Raw genomic sequence first — 21,326 nt, 5'->3', positions numbered from 1 at the left:
GTTCTCTCTTACCTTAAAAAATTCCCTCTACACCCCTGTGTCTTCTTCTGACTTCTGTCCCTTCCCCTCATGGCCACTTTCTGAGCAGATTGTGCTGGACCCTGTTCTGGGTCTTCAGAGTCTCACATCTCACTCATAACTTCACCTGCTGTAATGTGGAGTCCCCTTTGAATCCCCAAATCCAGAGTGAAACTGCTCTCTCTAAAGTCCCTGATGATTTTCTAACAGCTGCATCCAATGAGCCTGGTTCAGGCTTGATCTCGTATTGGGTGGCTCTGTACCATCTGACACTTATTTATTTATAAGTGTCATTTATTTAAAAGGTAAATCCATCCTTTTCTCTTTTCCCCAATTCTGCTGCCTTCAGGCCTCCTTCAGTCTCTCCAGTTACTGGCTCTACTTTTCTAGCCTTGAGGAATCCCCGGTCTCATTGAGATAGGCCTGGGATCTCCCAGACGCCGAGCTGCAATGGTTTAATTACAGATCAGCTTCCACTGGACAGAGAGAATCTTCCAGGTATAGCCTCTGCCTTGCTCTCTTGATTCCCCCAACACATGACTAAATGCCTAATACTTTACCTAAGAGGAACTCAATAAATGTTGGATGAATGGATAAAATAATAAATAGAACCCCAAAAAAGTATATTTATTTTCTAACCTGTCCAAAATACACTGCAACAAGTTATATGAAAGTCAGCAAATGCTGAGTCACTGCTTGAATGATGACTCACTAACTGATTGATTAACTCTTAAGCTCTGTGACTTCCCCTCTGATCAGCCACTGGACTTCTAATCCAGAAACGAGCCACAATTACTAGTCTTGATATCCCAAGCATTGCCATTCAACTTCAAAATGCTCTGAAATGTTGGGTTCCAATGACCGTATTGTATATTTGGGCAGGACCACTTTTCTCCACGACTCACTTCTGACTCATAAACAGAATTGGGATGTTTTTGTTTGCCCACTGGGCTTTATTTCCTGGATGCTTTCTTTTAAGAAAAATTCAAAGCATGGGATTATTTAAGGCAGGTAATGAACATGAGAAGGAGGGGGTGTTATTTTTGGGACACAAACTTAACATAGAGATGTGTTTTCTAGAAGGTGCCAGGGTCATGGGGTGTATGATGTGAGCAGGAAGGAATCTGATGAGCACCCAGAGTAACTAACCCTCAGAACACAGAAGCGTGGAATTGATGCACTTGTTTATGGTAGCAGGAACCAAAGCTAAGGGACAGTCAGGGTATACAGGCTCAGAATCCAAACTAACGTGCCGCCTTCCACTCCTGTTTATTTTGCCTCCTCAAGGCATGGGCTAGGATGGGAACAAGAAGAAGCCAAGCCACCTGGCACACACATCCCAAATGACTCAGATGGGCAGCTCCAGAGGAACAATAAAGCAGAGCACGGAGGAGGGAGCAGAAGGTGAGGAAGGACAAAGCGTTGCCAGTGGAGGGCAAAGGGGTGAATTTACTTGGGCTGCCAAAGGTGATGCCTACTTTCCAGCTGCACCCCTATTACTCTGCATATTTCCACCTGAAAACCTGTGCTCCACCCAAGAACTACACTGAGCGTGCCTGTGGGTTTCTATCTCATCTCTGAGGATGGAGAGAATATACAACCAACAGATGATGAGAAGAGAGAAGCAGATGGTGGCACGTGGACTGGCCAAGGCTCCTCCTGACTACACTGTCACCCTGAGATTGTGGATGCCACAAAGGGAGGCAGTAACTGAAGAAGGGGATGAAGACAGGAAGGGCAGGGAGCGGTGTCAAGCAACACAGCTGCAATGTGATGAGGACACTCACACAGTCATGCTCAGAGAAAGCCCCTCTGTGCTACCACCTGGAAGTGCGTCTCCTTTCCTGACCTGTGCCCGACACCTGGGTGACTTCAGCATCCTAACCCCTTGGGAGTCAGAGGCAGGCCCTGAACAGTGTGGGCCGCAGGGAGATGGCGATGCCTGAGCACCCAGAGCTGGAATCCAGGGAAAAGTCCAGGTCGTGTTAGCAGAGCTCTGTGGCCTTTATTTTCCCTCCTCCCTTCTGCTTCTCCTCTTTTTTGCTTCCTGAAGGTGCCGCTGCATCAGAATCTGAGGCACTGTGACTTTTCAAGGCCTGAGTGTTCCCCCATGAGCATGTCATTCTGGGCTCATGTGGGTGGAAAGCCATAGAAAGTAACGCAGTTCAGGCTGAAGGGAAACTCCCGCCATGCAGAGTTAGGTTCAGGGAAGAAAGGGCCATCTTAGGATGCCCTTAAGTGGCTGAAGGAAGGAGCTTGATGATAGTTTCCTTCTCAACCAGTAAGACCTTCTTGTGATTGCAGAGGTCTCACATGCTCAGGGCCATGTGTTTATTCATTATACAAAACATCAGCACATTCCTCAAAGACTACCCAGGCGCTACCAGATATAAGCAGTGGCCAAGCCCTAGCCTTCAACGAGCCCAGAGAAGCCCTTTTCATTTCAGTGGGTCAAAAATATAAAACCAAACTCTCATGCATTGCTGAGGAGTGCAAAATGGTGTAGCCACTTTGGAAAACAGTCTGTCAGTGCTTCAAAATGTGTAACACAGAGTTACCATATACTGTTGCACTCTGGAGCCTACCCAGCAGAAATAAAAACATAAGCCTCCTTGGGCAGTGTTCATAGCAGCACTATTTGTAATAGCCCAAAAGTGGAAGCCACTAAAATGTCCATCAACTGCAGAATGAATAAACAAAAAGGACATATATAAGGAATAGTATCCAGCAATAAAGAGGAATGAAGCTTTGATACATACTAAAACAAAGCAAACCTCAAGTGAAAGAAACCAGATTCAAAAGACCACACAGGGTAAGCCTGCTACCTGTGAATGAGTTCCCTTCTGAGACTTCACAAATCCAATTTGTTCACGTAAGTCCAACAAAGTTAGTCTAGCTACCAAATACAATCAGCTGTATAGTATAGATTTGTAATACTTTTCACACAAATAATACATAAAAAACAAACACACACAAAAATAGAATATATTTAATCTCACAGCACAATACCTTGAAAAATATGCCAGGCATGTGAACTAACTTACGTGATTAGACATTCAAACACAAGTTCTCATCTTTGAAAGTTCTCAAGTTAAAGGTTTATATGTAGGGTACTTACTGTATTACATGGAATGACCAGAGTAGCCAAATCTACAGAGACAGAAAACAGTGGTTGTCTCTAGTTATTTTGTATTTGGGAAGAAGGGAAAGGAAATGGGGAGTGACTACTAATAAGTAAGGTGTTTCTTTTGGGTAGAATGAAAATGTTCTAAAATTAGATTGTAGCGACAGTTGCGCAACTCTATAAATATTCCAAAAAACATAAATTGTAGAGTTTGAACAGGTGAACTTTACAGCATGAAAGTTTTATCTCAAAATGCCATTAAAAGAAAAAAATATATAGTTGACATGGCCCAATGCAAGGGTTAGGGTCACCAACACTCCATGCATTCAAAAATCCATGTGCAACTTATAGTCAGCCCTCTGTATTCCCATCTCCTCCATATCTGGGTCCACATCCTCAGATTCAACAGCTCAAACTCACGTTGTTCAAGGGTCAGCTCTAAATAAATATAAACTCCATCTGGAATGTTTGTATCAAGAAACCATCAGGATTTGGTTTTTTGCAGGAACTTTCTGGGAAGTTTAGTGTTTGCTTCAATAAAAGGAGTTTCCCTACCCCTGATACTGTCAGTCTCTCTGTAAGCATTACCCTGGATAGCGTAGAACTAGCAAGCAAAGCAAAAGAGGACTGTGGAAGACGCACAGCATGCAGGAAGAGTCCTGGATACCAGGGGCTGGCAAACTATGGCCCGCAGCCAAAATCAGCTCTGCCACTTGTCCTCATAAATAAAGTTTTATTGAAACACAGCTCTACTCATTCGTTTACATATTGTTTATCTGTACTGCGCTGCTTGCACATTCTAGGAACAGAATAGTTTCAATGGAGACTGTGCAACCTGCAAAGTTTAAATTATTTACTGAATTCTTGCGCCTTTAAAGAAAAAGGCACTTTTTTGCTGACACTTCTCGAGACTCACGTGTCCACTTAAGTCTTAAGTCATGGTCCACACACTAGTAGCAGCAGCACCAAGGAGCCTGTTAGAAATGCAGAATCTCAGGTTCCCCCAGACCTTGTGTTAGTTAGTTGCATTAGTGAAAGAAGCAGATGTCAAGATGGAGTTCAATATACATGGACTTTATTAGGAGAGATGACTAGGAGAGAAAACAGGGAGGAAGCCCGAAAAGGCCAGGAGAGCCATCAGTCCATGATGCACGTCTGACCTCGAGGGAAGGAAAGAGAGGAGAAAGATCGGGTGGAAGCATTGTAAACTGCTATATGGTCTAAAGCATGATCTGCAAGGCCCTCATGAATCCTCAAGGCAGAGTCGGCTGTCAGAGGAGTCCTGAACCTCTCAGAAACTGGTTTTCCTTTATCCCTGCTGCACCAAGGTGTCCGGCTTTAGTGCGCATCAGTGATAAATTCATAGCGCAGCACCTCTGGTCCTTCAGAAAGGAAATGGGCTGTACTGGGCATTCTCATTGCATCTGCAGCAAGGTGTATTCCCATAGCAGTGAGACAATTTTGAGAAGAATTGTAGGGGATCTCTATGCACATTTAAGTTTGAGAAGCAATACTCAAGGGCAGGAGTTAGCAAACTTTCTACAAAGGGCCACACAGTACATATTTTAGGCTCTGTGGGCCATATCTTCTCTGTTGCAACTACTCAACTCTGCCATTCAAAGTAGGAGCAGCCACAGAGAACACATAACCAATTGGGTGTGGCTGGGTTCTAATAAAACTTTTTTTATAAAAACAGACTTTTGCTTTGGACAAGATGCAGCCCATGGGCCAGAGTACACCAACCTCTGCTCTAGAGTTATGGAGTTTAAACTTTTTAGAAGCAACTAAACACTTTTGGGGGGCGGGGGTGGGAGGGTGGGCTTCCCTGGTGGCTCAGACAGTAAAGAATCTGCCTGCAATGAGAGAGACCTAGGTTCGATCCCTGGATTGGGAAGATCCCCTGGAGGAGGGCATGGCAACCCACTCCAGTGTTCTTGCCTGGAGAATCCCCATGGATAGAGGAGCCTGGCAGGCTACACCAGGCCTGTGGCCCACGCCAGGCCACAAAGAGTCAGACACGACTGAGTGGCTAAGCACAGCAGAAACTCTTTTTTCACATGAAACAGGTAAGAGAGGGGCTGCCCCTCTTGATGGTGGGCAGGAAGCCCCGTGTCCAACAGTTCCCCTCAAAAACCACTGAGACACCTCTGCAGGCAACAAAAGCAGAATCTGAAAGTCATTGCCCTGGTTCCCCACAAAGAGCCTCGAGTTACAGAAAGTTTCTCTCACACTTTTCTCATTCCTAGTGGGCATTGGCGACCTAACTTTCTACTTCATTCATTCTACAAACATAGCTGACAGTCTAATACGGTGCTAGGTACTTAGGGACGACGAAAGTGAATCAGACACGCATTTGGCTCCTGGGGAAGTTTCAGTAAAGAAAAACAAGACCTGTCTAGAACTACGGCAGCAGGGAGCAATGTGTACCCCAGGAAGTCACAGGTCAAGGACTGTGGAGACGGAGAAGTAGAGGAGATCATTTCCACACAGGGAATCCGGAAGATTCCCTGGACAAGGGTCAGGGAGCTGTGAAAGGAGGGGGCAGCCTGACCATCTGTTTTCCTTCTAAAACCAGACAATGCCTCTCTTCCGGACGACCACACCTCCACAGGATAGACTCTTCTGCACACAGATGCTAACTTAGGACCATCAGGGCGCACGGCTTGCCCACACAAGCAGACTCATGGATCCCATTCCCATCACAGTGGGTATACCCACCCCCAGAGACCAACAACCTCGCGCCCACAGTTCTTTCATGCAGGGTTACTATGACTTCACCGCATGTCTGGGGCAAGATCAAGGAGCAGAACTAAGTGAGAATAAAATGGGCAATTCCTCAGGGTCCCACGAGGGCAAACACTCTGACCTTGACCACCAGTGCAGTGTAGGAAGAGGCAGCTGAGGAGGAGGGTAATGGAAACCTTATCTTCACAGGAGCCCTGGGAAAGGTATGGACGTGGTGCTTCACACGTTACTGAGCCCTGCTGGATACTAGGGGAGGCAGCACACATGGCCTTCCTTTTATGTTCTTTACCTCTCTGTGGATACTTCCGTGTGTCAATCTGCCTTCTGCGAAGCTCCACACCCCATATCAACAAAACTCCTCACCCTGGGGCTGCTGCTCCCTTACTGAGAGAAGGGGATGTTACAGTGTCTTTTGAAATCTCATTTCTCTGGGGTCGTTCAAAACAAAAAAGCTATCCATATGCCTTAAACAAGGTCAGCAAATGCTGACCTTCCTACCAGGAAATCCAGAGACCTTTGAAACTTACATGAAGTATGTGACAGGAGCATATTGCTAAAAAGTGAGCAGAGCTTCCATCATATTCCCAAAAGGGTGCATGACCCCAAAAAGCCTTGGACCATTGTCCACTGTACTAAATAGTATAGCCAAGGCTAAAAAAAAAAGATTAAAAAAAAAAAGTCTTTTCAAGCCACTGCCTCAATAGCATTCTCAATCATCTTGAGACCATCTTGAAAAAAAAAAAAAACCAACCCTATTTACCACCATTCCTGCTGGACAGATGAGCAAGTTAAATTCTTAAGAAATTAATACCCTATCTAAGAAAAGATTACAGGTTGGCAGGTTAGCACTGCTGTTAGCAATGATCACCTCCTGCTGTTAATACCACTTCATAAATGAATTTTACAGTCAAGTCTGTGTTGGGCAGTTTACATATGTGACTTCTTTAAATACTATAACAACTCTTTGAGATATTTTCTCATTTCTCCATGTGATGAAACCAAAGCTCAGAAAAGTTGAATGGATTGCCACAGATCCCAGCACTGATAAGTGTCAGATGGAATCTGATTCCAGGTCTGACTCCCAAATTCTGCCCTGGGATCTCTTCCTCAACCTGGATCCTCAGAGAAGGAAAACTCATCTTCGAGTCAGGGACAGTTTCTTAGACATCTTTGTATTCCCCCACAGAGCCTTGCCCTGCTTTGCATGGCAAAGCACTCAATAAATATTTGTTGAATGAAGAAGCGTGGGCTTGGGCTCCAGTCCCGCCATGGACTTACTGACTCAGCCTCCGGCCACTTGGAGTTGCAGGTGGTTAGTCAGCTGGGCAACTTCAGGGAACATTTGCAATCAATTACGGGTGAGGAGGAACCTATTAGAAGTTCCTCTTCTGTGTGTGTTGGGGTGGAAGGAGAGGAAAGGAAGTTGAGAAGGAGGGAAAGAGGATGGTCTCAGGGTTGGGTGCTGGAGCTTAAAGATTTCACACCAGGATAGGACAGCATTTGACTTATGTCCACAGCTGAGTTCCAACAGCCCGTCCAAATGGGCTGCTGACCCCAGGCTACTCCTCGGTGGCCACAAATCCCTGAATTGCCAGACCCCTGATCTTTATGGAGGCCTGACACTGGAGCAGCCACACACAGTCCTCTCCTGCTTGCCGGGCGTCAGAGCTACAGGAGATTGGCAACGTCAGAAGATCTAAGCTGCGGGGGGGCCCGTCGCTCCCCCTCCAGGGGCCAGAGAGAAGCTAAACACCTACAGCCTGTGAGGCCCACATTGTCCTCTCAGCCCTAAATGAAAGTATTCCAGCAATCCACCCGGAATCCAAAAACTTCCTATTTTGGAAGCATGTGGGAGTTAGGGGTGGAGGGGAGGGAGGTAACTCGAGTTGATTTTGTTTTCTTTACAGTTGTTACAAGTGCCGGTTAGTCAAAACCCAAAGAATGCCACTTGAGCCCTTTCACATGGGCCCTGCAAAGAGACTTGTATGAAGCCGACCCTCAGGGATGCCTACCAACACGCTCTGGGAGGGGATGACCAAATACCTCCCAGAGGCCTGGGAAGGGACAGTCCTCAGACTGCATTCCCCACTACTTGGCTTCCAAGGCACCGCCTACTCTCCTGTGCACGAAGCAACACTGCCACCTAGTGCTCTGTGTAGGAAGTATTCTCTGAGGCCTCCTGTCTAGGGCCGCGGGCGGAGGGGGAGGGGGTGTTGGTTGTCGGGGTAGGGGTAGGGGATGGTTTCTTTACCACGGCTAGGGCAACTGAATCACTTGATATCTCTGCCGAGGAGAAAATGCCCCGAGTTTGGCAGGTGGAGAATGGAGAAAACTGGGCCTAGGTTAAGTAGGTAGAACCTGAGTTTTGAGAGCTGTTAGAAAAGAGTGTGGGAGCCAAGTGTTGTAGCATCTTGGGTTATCCTCAGCGGGGCAGCAGAACTCCCGGGGTTGAATTGTGTTTACCTCTCAGGAGCACAGTTCAGCTGTGGTCATTCTGCAACAGCTGAAGGCCAACCATCCCAGGAACAGGCTGCTGCTGCTGCTAAGTCACGTCAGTCGTGTCCGACTCTGTGCGACCCCATAGAGGGCAGCCCACCAGGCTCCCCCATCCCTGGGATTCTCCAGGCAAGAACACTGGAGTGGGTTGCCATTTCCTTCTCCAATGCAGGAAAGTGAAAAGTGAAAGTGAAGTCGCTCAGTCGTGTCTGACCCTCAGCGACCCCATGGACTGCAGCCTTCCAGGCTCCTCCGTCCATGGGATTTTCCAGGCAAGAGTACTGGAGTGGGGTGCCATTGCCTTCTCCACCAGGAACAGGCAGGTACCGGCTAAAAGGACCAGGGCTAGGGTCAGAGAGTGAAGATGGGCTGATCTGTTGGTAGGCGTGAGTAGATGAGCAAATCGGAGACTTTTATTCCTGGGGGTGACTACCCTTGGCCCTTCATGGTTCTCAGCCCAGGGGGCCCCAGGGAGAGCATATGGAGCTGACCACAGCAAGTCAACAAGGATGCTTATGTCCTGGGAACCCAGTTGCTAGAATCCTGAAGAACGAAGGCTGGGTTCTCAGCCCCTATCTCTCCCAGACTTTTACCCTAAATCTTTTCTGAATATTTTCTGAGGTGCACAAATCTGAACAAAGATACAGGGTGAGAGGTGAAGAGGAGACAGACCTGAGTATTCTCTGCCCTCCGTCTTTCTGGTGTGGACCTACAGGGGACATGCCAGCACAGCTCCGGGAATGCTTTGATTTGAAGAGAAAGAAACCTCAGAGGCTAGACTGTCTGCGAAAGATTTCCTGCCTAATTTTACATGCAAGAAGGCAATGGCAACCCACTCCAGCGTTCTTGTCTGGAGAATCCCAGGGACTGGGGAGCCTGGTGGGCTGCCATCTCTGGGGTCACACAGAGTCAGACACGACTGAAGCGACTTAGCAGCAGCAGCAGGGAGGTGGCAAGGGCTCAGATGGGCACCTTGGAGAAGGAGTTGAGTAAGCGCTGTGGCAAGGTGGGGGGGGGGGGCAGGGGGCAGTGGAGGTGGGCATGGGAGGGAGATGTATGGGCTGGCGGGGGAGGGGTGGTGCATTAAGGAAAGCTATGTGTGTGCATGCTCACTTGCTTCAGTCTTGTCTGGCTCTTTGTGACCCTATAGACTGTAGCCCACCAGGCTTCTCTGTTCATGGGATTCTCCAGACAAGAATACTGAAGTGGGTTGCCATGCCCTCCTCCAGGGGATCTTCCCAACCCAGGGATTGAACACGTGTCTCCTGATTCTCCAGCACTGCAGGCTGATTCTCTTACCCACTGAGCCACTTAGGAAGCCTTATGCTGCTACTGCTGCTGCTAAGTCACTTCAGTCGTGTCCGACTCTGTGCGACCCCATAGAGGGCAGCCCTATAACTGGAACCAAATCCTGACCCTGTTCTCCTCTCTTCAGAGAATGAGAACAGAAGGATCCAGAAGGTTCAGGAACAGGGGTCAGGTACCCACTGTCCAGAAACTGTTCCCTCAGGTCTGAATTTTAACTCAGACCACTGGTTTCTTAGAGCCTCCCTCCTATATTCCTGCTGGATCTTTCTCTGATTCTTCAGAGCCAGGGAACTGATCCCAGGTCCCTGTGCTGCTACTGCCAGAGGAGGGGTAAGTGGAGTCGTGGTCTAGACGGCAAGCACACGTTTCCCTGGCAGATGGGTACTAGGAAGCGAGATTAGGCAGCAAGAAGATGTCATCTGGGAAAAACTGTGAAGCTGCCAACTCCGATCAGATAATCATCTCATTATTTCTTCCATTTGGCCTCAGAATAAGGATTTCCTTCTACTCTTTCTCTGCCCCAACCTATAATCCAGCCCAGCCCCTTCTCTATCCTCTCCCTTCACCCCCTTTCCCACCCCAAAATAAAATCAAGCAAAACCACAAGAGTCTAGAGTGCTCAGTGTCTGGGAATCCCAGCTTCCAAAAGAGAAATTACAGCCAAAGAGAGGGGAAGACAGCGTGTCCGGAAGGGATGTTCCAGCAACACACCATCGCAAGAGGCTCCCTCCTTCCAGATTTCTTTCTCTGGTCTAAAACTTATTTGCAGGCTCCCGGCAGCCTGAGAAGTCTTTAATATGGGGAGCTGTCAAGCCCCTTCAGGGGTTCTGGAGTTCCGCTCCCTGTCTGCCCCAGGCACACCTCTCACGACTTTGGTTTCCCCATCCATGTCATGGGACTGGCAAGCATCAAAGGGTGTTGTGCACAATCCAGATTATAAAATGAAAGTGGTTCTACTATGTACCTAGCTTTGTGTGAGGTTCTGTCCTGGGGTGGGGGCTCTAAAGGGATACAGAGACACTGAATGATCGTGTATCACTTCTAATCCCTTACCCACTCCTTGCTTGAAACCAATCGCCCCCAACTGCCCCCCCCCCCACCCCCATTAAGGCAAGGGAGACAGTTATTCCTAATCCCACTCTTTTCTTTGTCCTTCTGGGTGACTTTCCATGAAAGCCAAGATCCGGGTATACTGTAAAGTAAATGTGGAGAGTGTTCCCAAACATTGTTCCTGATTAAGACCATAGAATTATACAAGGTGCATTTCTGGTCCCTTTTACAACAGCCCAGGTTAGAAACCAGGGTCCTGGCTTGTGAGTGCCCACCTTTTCCAGCAGACCTGCTAGTCCCAGGCTGGGCACGTGATTTTTAGGACAAAACAAGGGGGACTCCAGGACCTGCTCAAGGTAGTAGCTTTCTGCTACATTCCAGGGCTACTCGAAGAAAAGGAAACCAACCAGGACCCATTGGCTATGTACCCGGCAGCCTTGTTTCCTCACTACCTAGTCCAGCCCAGGCATGACTCACTGCCCAGGTCTGTACACTTTCATGTAGTTTCAGAGCTGCCTGGGTTTCTCACACTGAACTATGAGAAATCGAGTGTGACACCTCTTCCCCACTGACAAAGAACCAGATATCTTCCCCTTTAAAGAGGGATGAGAAAGTGAGCAGGAGGTCTCCTAAGTGCCATCACAATATATAGAGCACAGGAGATCAATACAAGGGGCAAGTGCTCTTGTGGTTATAGGGTCATTAACGCAGATGATGTCTGGGATTCTGCTGCGCAGATGAATAGAGGCCCTTCCCCCCCTCTGCCTGGCCAGCCCTCCCTGGCTCTTCTGCTCTGCCCCTTTCCCCTCCTTGCCCCCGATGTCTAACCTCACCAAAACCAGAAGCCAGCCCTACCCCACAGACTACGGAAAGCTCAGGAGTGGGTGATTACCTGCGATGATGGCTGGGCTGTTCTGTCCTCCCTCCGGCTTCACCCAGGCTTCCACTGTGAACGCCTCCCGGGGAATGTCAGCCAGCACTTCTGGACGCAGCAGCAGCGGCTCCCGCCTCCCAGAGAAGTACAAGACAGGCAGTCCTCCTTGGGGGCTCACAGTCTCGGTCTCTGCTTCCCAGGAGGGGTCCCCTCCACCATTCCGGATGCCACCCTCTGATGGGCCGGTTCGATCCCTAGGCGTGAGGGGATGCTTAGGCCACGGCTGGAAGTGCTGGGGCGCAAACTCAGGGTCTCCCCGCAGGCCTCCTGCCTGTCCCTTCACCACCTGGCGCCGACGCCTGGTCTTGGTCTGGCCCTTCCTTTGGGTGTCTGGTCCGGATTCCTTTGGGCATGGGAAGCTGGTGATCACAGTGGCAGCCAAGGCTGTGCCTTCTGGAGTCCCAGCCTCACCTAAAGGCTCCTTGGATCCTCCATCACCAAGATAAGTGTCATCATCTCCCAGTAGCTCCGACTGCCCAATAGTACTGTCCCCTCCCCACGGAGCAGCTGGCTGCTCAGCCTCACTCCTCTTTCTTGCACTTGCAGTTGGGTCTGGGGGCACAGAGCTCACAACCATTCCCCCGGCATCCGGCTCACTGCATCTTACATGGTCCCTTCCCTGATCTCCTGCATGGTAGGGCCTCAGGTAGTCCCCAGGCAGGCTGGGATAGACCCCAAAGAGGTGATGCTGAGGAGCAACTCTGGGCCTTCGAACCTTGGCCCCCAGCCAACAGCGCTCTCCTTCCGACAGCACCTGGTTCAGGTACCCTCTTTGGGCCAAGGATCTCTTGCGCGTCCAGCCCAGCTCCGAGCTGACAGTACTGAGCGCCCACCCAGCTAGGACTACCAGGCTTACCCTCAGAATCTTGAAGCACATCATACCTCCCCCCGGCTCTTTATACAGCACCAGAAGTCAGCTTCTGGGTACCACACCGGGGTGATGGGGATAAGAGGAAGAGACAGCTAGCTGTGGATTCACTGTCCCCTGGCAAATTGTTTTGTTCAGGGACCAGACTTTTCAAGCAGCCCCCAAAGAGCACCTCTCCTGGCTGCCTGCGCTGGGTGCTGTGACTGCGTAGCCTCTGTCCCTCAGCCTCTCCCTATATATGTCTCTTGACCTCTCTCTCTCTCCCCTTGCTCTAGTTCAGTCCTTGAAGAATGAAGTCCATTTCTCTGGGTTCCTTTGAATTTCTTCCAGAGAGCTCAGGTTTCTTTCTTTTTCTTTTTTTCCCCCCTTCTTCAATAGCTCCTCCCCTTGTTGATACCAGAAGGGGGACACGTGGGCAGGAGCCAAATCTTCTCAAATACACATTTGCGCACACACATACCACTCACTACCTGAAGTTATTAAAAAGAATCTTAGCCTCCAGTGTTCTCTTCTTTATCCTCCTTCCTTCCCTAGGAGTTACCTTTTCTTTGTTGTCTTTAACCTCAAATACATTCACCTTCCAACAAATTGCTAGAAAAACTGGTATACAGAGACACAAATTTGATGCTTACTATCTAAAAAGGCAAAAAAAAAAAAAAAAAAAAGAACCTAGGGGGCACAAAAAATGCCAGCCAGTACTTAGCCTTCACTTCCAGATGTCCTCCTCAGCCAGTTCCCCATCCAGCCTCCAGTCTGCCTGTGCAGGTCAGAATGTGTCCCTCAGCTCTGTGCCTGGGGTTGGTGAGTGTTGAAGGTTGCTTTTAATCCCCTTCCAACTTGTTGGTGTGTGGCAAGTCTCCGTAAAGTTATCCTCTGGGCTGCCAGTCTGGAGTCCTAATAACCTTATGAGCCTGAGAGCCCTTGACTTCACCTTCTGGGAGTCTTGTGGGTCCCTGGGAAGATGGAAAAGAGAATGAGAAGAAGAGCATATCCTTCAGGGGACCTGGCCTCTCCAGTCCCTCCTGCTCCCCTTCTCTCCCTTTCTCTCTGCCTGTAATTATCTTCTTGTTTGTTTCATTTAAAGACAATGATGATGTCAAAGCTAATAAGTTCGGTGCATCTCTCCACCTACTGCCTGTCCCCTCCTCCCTCCTGAAAACCTCCCCACCTCACTGAGGCACAGGGGACAGATGCTACTCTTGGTTTCCCCAGTAAACATCTCCCGCTTTCCCTTCCAGCAGCCGCAGCCTACACAATCAATAGCCAACAATCAATACTGTTTTGAAGCACTCTCTTCTGTATGTATTCTCTCTCTCTCTCTCTCTCTCTCACACACACACACACTCACATACCCACACTCACACATGTGTTGTGAACAGACTTGCTTACTGCCTAATAAACCCACACCACTCTTTTAGGGACCACTTGCCTCACTTTTTTTGTTTGTTTGTTTTGCCACACATATCCTGTATTCTTTTCTTATTTCAATCATTTGGGATTTGAAAGGATAATACCCCAAATTCACTTCATGTTAGCCATTGGGAGAAAGGAGAGATCAATTATCCTGCTGTAGGAAGCATTCAGAGGAAATGCCATGGATTGGCATCATATAGGTCTTCTTATTCTCGCTCAAGTTTCTCACTCTGAAGTTACTAAAAGTCACCATATGCTGAGTGAGCAAATAAACAAATGAGACACTCAAAATAAGTAAATTACAAATATCAGCAGCTAGACCCAAACAACTCTTTTTTTCATTGATTTGAAATGAATGGATAGAATGGGGAAATAAATAATGTGTATTTAACCTCCAAAATTCTGTTTGCCTAGATGTAAGCTATCTCAAGGAGTCCTACCCCCTAAAAACATGTGCGTACACACACACACATACACACACACACATACACACACACACACACACACACTGAGCGGGTCTGAATTCTCTAATACAGGTAAGGGTGTTTGACCAGGGGTGAGTACAAAACTGGTAGAGAAATATATTGGGTCCTTCATTCAATAATAAGAAAAATCATTTACAGTTCTAAAATCACTGCTTGTGTTGCCCACGTATAAAACATGCAGCCCCACATTACTTTGGAGTAAGATCACATTGCCTCTTCTGCCTTGGGTCCCGTCATCATCTTCTAAATTCCTCTACCCTAGCTAAGCACTGATTGATGTGCTTTACAGATGCTGGATCCTAAACCCCCATCGCTGGTGTGCCCTCTCTCCCTATGCAGCATCCACTGAAGCTTGAGGGCAAGTCCCTAAAGAAGATATCATTCAGGCACGTGGATATCACTAAGCAGAAATCCCTCAATCCTAGACTGTGCCTTTTCCTCTGAGCGTCTCCCTGTCTTCCTTCCCTTTTCTGCCTCAGTCCTTTCCTCCACCTCCCCCTCCCTCCCACCAAAGCAGCTCAATAGAGATTGGGGCTTTGGAAAGGGGTAGGGGGTTTGCAGAGAAAGACAGAAAGCAGAGGAGACAGAGAGAGAGAGAAACCAGGGCAGAAAGGAGGGAAGGAAGGAGAGGAGCCTTAGTTTAAATGAAGGGAAGATACCTAGGTAAGAAGAGGAGAAGTTAACTTGCCCCTCCCTTCTGCCACCCCCAGGACCCTCAGAAAAAGGTTTCCTACCATTCATTTCAGGAAGGAGGGAGACACAGCAAGGAAGAATTCCGCCGTGCGTTTGTTTCTCCCCCTTCTAGTGTGTGAATGATCTTGCATCCCCTACAGGTCTCTCCTGGTTCTCAGCTGCTAGTAATCCATTCATAAGGTTTCAAGAAGCTACACAAAACTCAAGCTTCCAGTTTAGTTTCTCTCTCTCTCCCCTTCATTCCTTTGCTCACCACTCTCCTTCAGCTCTTGGCAGTCCAAAGTTTAAAAAAAAAATGTTGAACCATTTCTGTGTTTTCCTCCTGTTGTAACTTTTGCTGTGACATCATAACCCTGCCCACCAACACCCCACCTCTCTCTCTCCTTTCCATCCCACCCCTCATCAGCCCTGTGCCCCCAAAACACCCCCCACGGAGAAGAAGGGCTCCTGTCAGTTCCAACGTGTGAAAACACAAAGCTACTGGAAGGCACCCCCTCTGCACCGTCCCCCTCCTCTCTTCCCCTCCCTGCCTTACCCACCACTCAGCCACGGCTCTCCCAAGGCTTTAACAATGATCCCATCTGTTTGACATGTGCGGAAAGGTGGGCTGGATTCAAATAATCTGTCAAGTGAATCAGATCAAAAACCCAGCAACCCCCTCCTCAATTCCATCACGCACGTTCACTCGCCAGACCCCAGTCAAAGTGTGAGAGAAGTCAGACTTGCACACCACCCACCCTGGATGCCAGGGAGAAAGACACCAAACACGCCAAGGGAAACGCACATTTATATATATGTATAAATCCTGTGGCTTATTTGTTTATGACAAACACCCGCACCCCAAGTCTCCTACGCCTCTTCCCCAAGCCCTGCCACTCCACAAGTGCACAGATTTGAAAGCTGGTAGGATCTGTTTTGAAATCTCCAACGAGAGGGTTTTTCCCCCTTTTTTTCACTCCAAAGCACTATCTGTGGCGATCAGACTGGAGCAGGGTTGCCAGCAAATGCAGGAGGCCCCTTCTAGGGTACAGGCTTTCAAACCAGCGAAGCTAGAAGGAATGGATCTAAGGACACACAGCAGGAGCTGGCTGAATTTATTTTGTTTTGACGGGGGTAGTTGGGGAGGAATATCATTTCTGAAATGCCCAAGGAATGAAGGGGAGAGGATATGGATTTCTTAAACAGTTTTTGCAAGAGGAGCGGTGTCTTGTTCTGCAGGTAAATCTATAAGGCAAGAAATTGGAGCTTACAGATAAACAAGGACCGAGAGGGAGAGGGAGGGAAAGGGGAAGCAGGGGAGAGAGGGGAGAGGGAGAGGGGATGGGGAGATGGGGGTGAGGAGACAGGAGGGAAGGGGAGAAGGGCAGAAGGGGGCGAGGGCAAAAGAGGAGGAAGGGAGGAATGAGGAGGGAGGGAAGAAGGAAAAGGGGAAAGGAGGTGGGGGGAGGGATGGAAGAGAAAAAGGGAGACATGGAAGGGGGCGGGGAGGGGGGAGCGAAGGGCAAAGACCAGAGTCTGGGAGGAGAAAGGACTGAAAGAGAAAAGCAGCGAAGAGAGGAGGGGAGAAAGAGACAGAGAGGAAGAAGAAAAGGGAAGGGGTGGCGAGGCACATGCAATGTGGAGGCCAGGAAGGCAGTCAGACCCGTGGCAGCTGAACAGAAAGGAGCCAGAGGGCAGGTGAAGGCAGACACGGTCAAGTGGGGCAGAGGCTCGGTTTCCTGGACGGAAAACAAAGGGCATACAGTGGAGGGCTTCGCTGTTAGTGATCGGACACACTGGAAAAAATCAGACTCCCAGGGTTCAACCTTATTTCTTTAAGTAAGCCCCTTACCCCTTCCTGCTTCCCTGCCTACATCTCTTCCTCCAATCCCCACCTCCACCTTCCTTCATGAACCTTTTTATTCCCAGTATTCCTCCCCTGGAGAATTCAGGAGTAAAATTCAGAACTCACCCACCCCCCCATTCACCCACCCCCCCCCCCCCTTACTACCCGCTGTCTTTGCTTTTATCCTCAGAGAGTCCTGGGTCCTGTTATCTAAAAACTGAGCTGTTTGTAACAATCTGCACTTCATTTCAACCCAAATTATACTATGTTTCCTTTAAGCCCAGGACTGTCAGGGCTGTTTTGCTTGTATTTGCTGCCATAGTGGGGCTGGTCAGTTTCCATCAGCATTGTCATCATTATTATTAAGAGTCTTTGAGCAAAAGGGAGGAGCCAGTCCACGCTGGCGTCCACCTGCAGTGTAGAGCCACAGTGGGGAGAGAGAGAAGGAGAGAGAGAGACCCCTTAATATGGTCACTGATCCTTTCTGACTTTCTGATTCCAAAATCTGATCCCTTGAGGGAAAAGCTCAGCTGGGAGCCGGCCAGGGAGCATAGTAATAAAAACCTCCCAGAACACAACCAAATGCAGTATCTATATATAGGAACCGGATCTGTTTTAGCTACTTGAAGTCTGAAATGACACCCGGAAACAAACATTTCAGCAATATGTTTATTGGAATCTTATTCAGCTAGTGCTGGAAAGAGTGAGCTTCTCTGAAGGATTTCACTTAAAGGCTCAGGGTTGTTGCTTTCTGCACCCACCCCCTCCTATATGGGCTTCCCAGGTGGCTTCAGTGGTAAAGAATCTGCCTGCCAATGCAGGAGACAGGAAATGCAGGTTCAATCCCTGGGTTGGGAAGATCCTCTGGAGGAGGAAATAGCAAGCCACTCCAGTATTCTTTGCCTGGAAAACTCTATAGACAGAGGAATCTGGCGGGCTACAATCCATAGCACTGCAAAGAGTCAGACATGACTGGGCATGCGTGCACACCCTTTTCCATACACAGAGCTGGGCGTCAGCTACTCTATCATTCATGGGGGTCACCCTTCAGGGTGACCTAACATACCCCTCTTTTCCGTGGGTGAGAACAGAGTGAAGGCACACAATTAATGGGCAGGGCCAGATAGGGTACCAGGACTCCTGAGTCCCTGCCAGGGTTTCCCTCCTCTGGTATACACCTGTCTTGCTGTCAGCCAGTCACATGCTCATTGGATGGGAGGGTAATATCGAAGGCGGGCCCCTCCCATTCCTCACTCAGGCAGCAATGCCCAGGGAAGGTATGTTGGTCACACGTGCTCTGCAACTCAGAATCACATGCAGAAGAAAGTGCAGATCTGAATTTCAACCTCTCCCCTGTGCATCTGAAGCCAAGAGAGGCCCCTATCTTTTTGTCTAACTGTTTGTTGCTCTCTATGCTAGATAATCATATCTTTTTTCCACAAAGCTATTGCCATTTTATTATCAATGTGAGTGGTAATGCCTTGCAAAGGGGCTTCTTCATCCAACGAGATCAGAGTAGTTCATCCATAGGTTAGGCTTCCGTACCCCATGAGAACTGCCTGTTGGAGGTAACAAGCCAGAGATCTATTTCCCCTAGTGATATCTCTGTTGGGGAAGTGTTGCCAGCCACATTTTAAATCTTGGAGCCAGTTTGCACAGCCCTTTGGCAGGGGAAACGTTTAGCAGAGATGTTAGACCTTGCCCTGCTCATCAGAAAAACAAAGGCTCTGCAGGGTTTCTGCTTCAATTAGAGTTTTCTTTGTACCTGGAACCTCTTCAAGAGGCAGCCTCATAACAAGAACAACAAGTACACTTGTATATACTTGCTTTTCCTTTGAACTGGTGCACATTGGTGTGTATTCTTTCTTCCTAACCACAACAAAAATGCAAGGCAAGTGCTATGCCCATTTTATCGATAAGAACAATGAAGCTGAAAGTTCAGCAACTTACTCAAGGACCTGCAGACTCTAAGAATGCAGCCGGGACAAATCTTACATGTGTTGTGTTACATGGGAAAAAAAAAAGACTCAAAGGCCACATCTGGTATAATTTCACTTATGTGACATTCTAGAAGAAGCAAATCAATAGAGATAGACTAGATTAGTGGTTGCCAGAAGCTGGGTGTCAGGTCTGGTGGGGGGAAACGGAATACAAGGTGTACAAAGGGATTTGGGGTAACTGGGCTGTTCACTGTCTTGATTGTGTGACAATGCGTGACTCTATGCATTTTTCAAAACTCAAAGAACTGTAAACTAAAAGAAAAAAGATTACTGTTATGTAAATTATACCTCAGTAAACCTGGGATAGAAAACTGGAGCCAGAGGTAAGTCCAGGGTTTTTTTAATTCTGAATACAGGATTCTTCTGTCTATATCCTGCAGGTGTCCAAAGGCCAAAGGAGAGCTTAACACTGCTCGCTGGTGGGTTGGGGCCACTTTGGGCCTCAACTCTCTGCGGATCCCCTTGCCTACTGGCTGAGGGGACCCTAAGGAACCAAGCTGAACAGGGCACAGCTGGCTCCTGGTCCCAGCTCCATCAACCCAAAGGATTCTAACACATCAAATAAGCAGTCGCCAAGTGAGCACTAGTCAATGATCTGCTCTGCCATTCAGTAGCTGCCTGTCCTTGGGCAAGCTGTTGAACTTCTCTGAGCCATCTGCAAAATGAGAGCTTGGAACGTGAGATGCTGAGTTCCCTTCCAGGTCACACTTGACATTCTCTAAGTTTTCAACCCCACACTTTTCTGAGATTTTATTTGCTCAGTTATTAAAAAAAAGGGGGGGCATTGCCCACCTCTATAAATATCCCAGAGACTCAAGTGTACAGTAACAATGAATACACGACACTTATTTTAGTCCTTAAAGAAAACCATATATTCAAATGTATTAATAACTCCACTGGAACACCAATAGGCAGAAACAAGGATAGTGTGTGGGAAGTTTTCAAGCTCTAATACATATAGGTGTCCTCTACATATGAGCCAATTCCATGTATTTAGCAATTCAAATATTAGAACACATGGTTTTAGTGTGAAAACACTTACGAGGAACAAGTTTTAAATTTGATACTGTGCTAGAATCTTAGTCCGCTAATTTCCCACAGTGGCAATAATAATAGTATTAATGATAGTAATAGTGATAACTAACATGTATTACTTACAATATGGCAGGCAGAGTTCTGGCCACTTTATATATATTGCAACGATTCTCTGAGGGGGTACTTTTATTATTCTCATGCTCACATGAAGAGAAGTAGCAGCTAATACCTATTGAGTACCTACTATGTGCTCAAAGTAGCATGTACTAAGCAATGTACATAAATTATTTCATTTAATCAAACAACTAATCTATGAGATAGTTCCACTATGATCCCCATTTTTAGGTGAAAAAACTAAGGTAATAGAGTTCAAGCAACTTATTTGAACTTATCCACCTGTGAAGGAACTACCTGTCTGCGAAGTCCTTGCTCTCCATCACTATCCTATGTTGCCTCTCCATGGAGGACATAAGTGCATAGTGATGATGCTGTGACTCTCAGCACACCAAAACCAGACTTTTCCTGCTGAGGACATCCCAGTGGTTTCTCTGGAGTAAAGGGAAGACTTTTCTTAGATCTCTCCCTTAAGTCTCTCATTGTTAAGGGTCTAAAGCCTCTAAGAAATATGACCCAGCTGATAGCAGCAGCCAGGTACAGCCTGCACCTCTGCCAGTGCTAAGGTACCATTCACACATCCCTGTGAGTGTCTCTTCTCACTGCCCTTGCCCTCCCCCAACCCTATCCATCATATTCACATTGAAAATCTAGGGGACTTTAAACCAACCAGCCATAAATGGAAAACCAGTCACTCCTCCAACTCATTAACTCCATCTGGGAGGTATCATGCAAGATGGATAAATGTTGGGTTGTCTATTTATTATAACTGATACAAACTTTAAATACTCATAACAGCTATTAGTTGATGGTCTGTTAACTATCATAAAATATGTGCTTCCTATGTTAAGGTCAGCTCTGATACAGAACTCCAGGTTTTAGCCCAGATTCTAAATACTGAGCTGTATTCATGTCATTTAATTGCCAAAATGTAGTCCGTGTATAAATATTTCAAAATGTATATGCCCCCCAGATGTCTTCAACAAAGAGAGCAGGCCTGTGTATGAGAGAGGAAATGTACCCTTCTTACAATCCAGCCCAGCTTTTGCATAGATCACAGTCAGAGCTGGAGGCAGGAACACAAACCAGCTGAGCCCCTAAGCTGTCAGATGCCCTTCAACTCATTCAACAGAGACCCTTTCCAGTAGGTGCCAGGAAAAGTTCAAGTTTCTCTTTTTCAGACTAAACTCTAGCTAATGTGGTCCATACAGTTAAGAA

General features: G+C 47.7%; 1 protein-coding gene across 1 annotated transcript in view; it reads right to left on the bottom strand.

The window, feature by feature from the left end:
* The window catches only part of PAPPA2 (pappalysin 2), a 318,373-nt gene extending 305,165 nt beyond the window's left edge, over nt 1-13,208 (bottom strand). The window contains exon 1 of the mRNA XM_069546135.1: nt 11,634-13,208. Coding sequence (XP_069402236.1) covers nt 11,634-12,555 — 922 coding nt within the window. The 5' untranslated portion in view covers nt 12,556-13,208. The remainder of the gene's footprint in view (nt 1-11,633) is intronic.
* Between the last annotated feature and the right edge of the window lie 8,118 nt (nt 13,209-21,326).

The sequence above is a fragment of the Ovis canadensis genome, chromosome 12, assembly GCF_042477335.2.
Source record: "Ovis canadensis isolate MfBH-ARS-UI-01 breed Bighorn chromosome 12, ARS-UI_OviCan_v2, whole genome shotgun sequence".
In the NCBI taxonomy this organism is placed as follows: Eukaryota; Metazoa; Chordata; class Mammalia; order Artiodactyla; family Bovidae; genus Ovis; species Ovis canadensis.
This window is presented reverse-complemented; position numbering and strand designations above follow the sequence as displayed.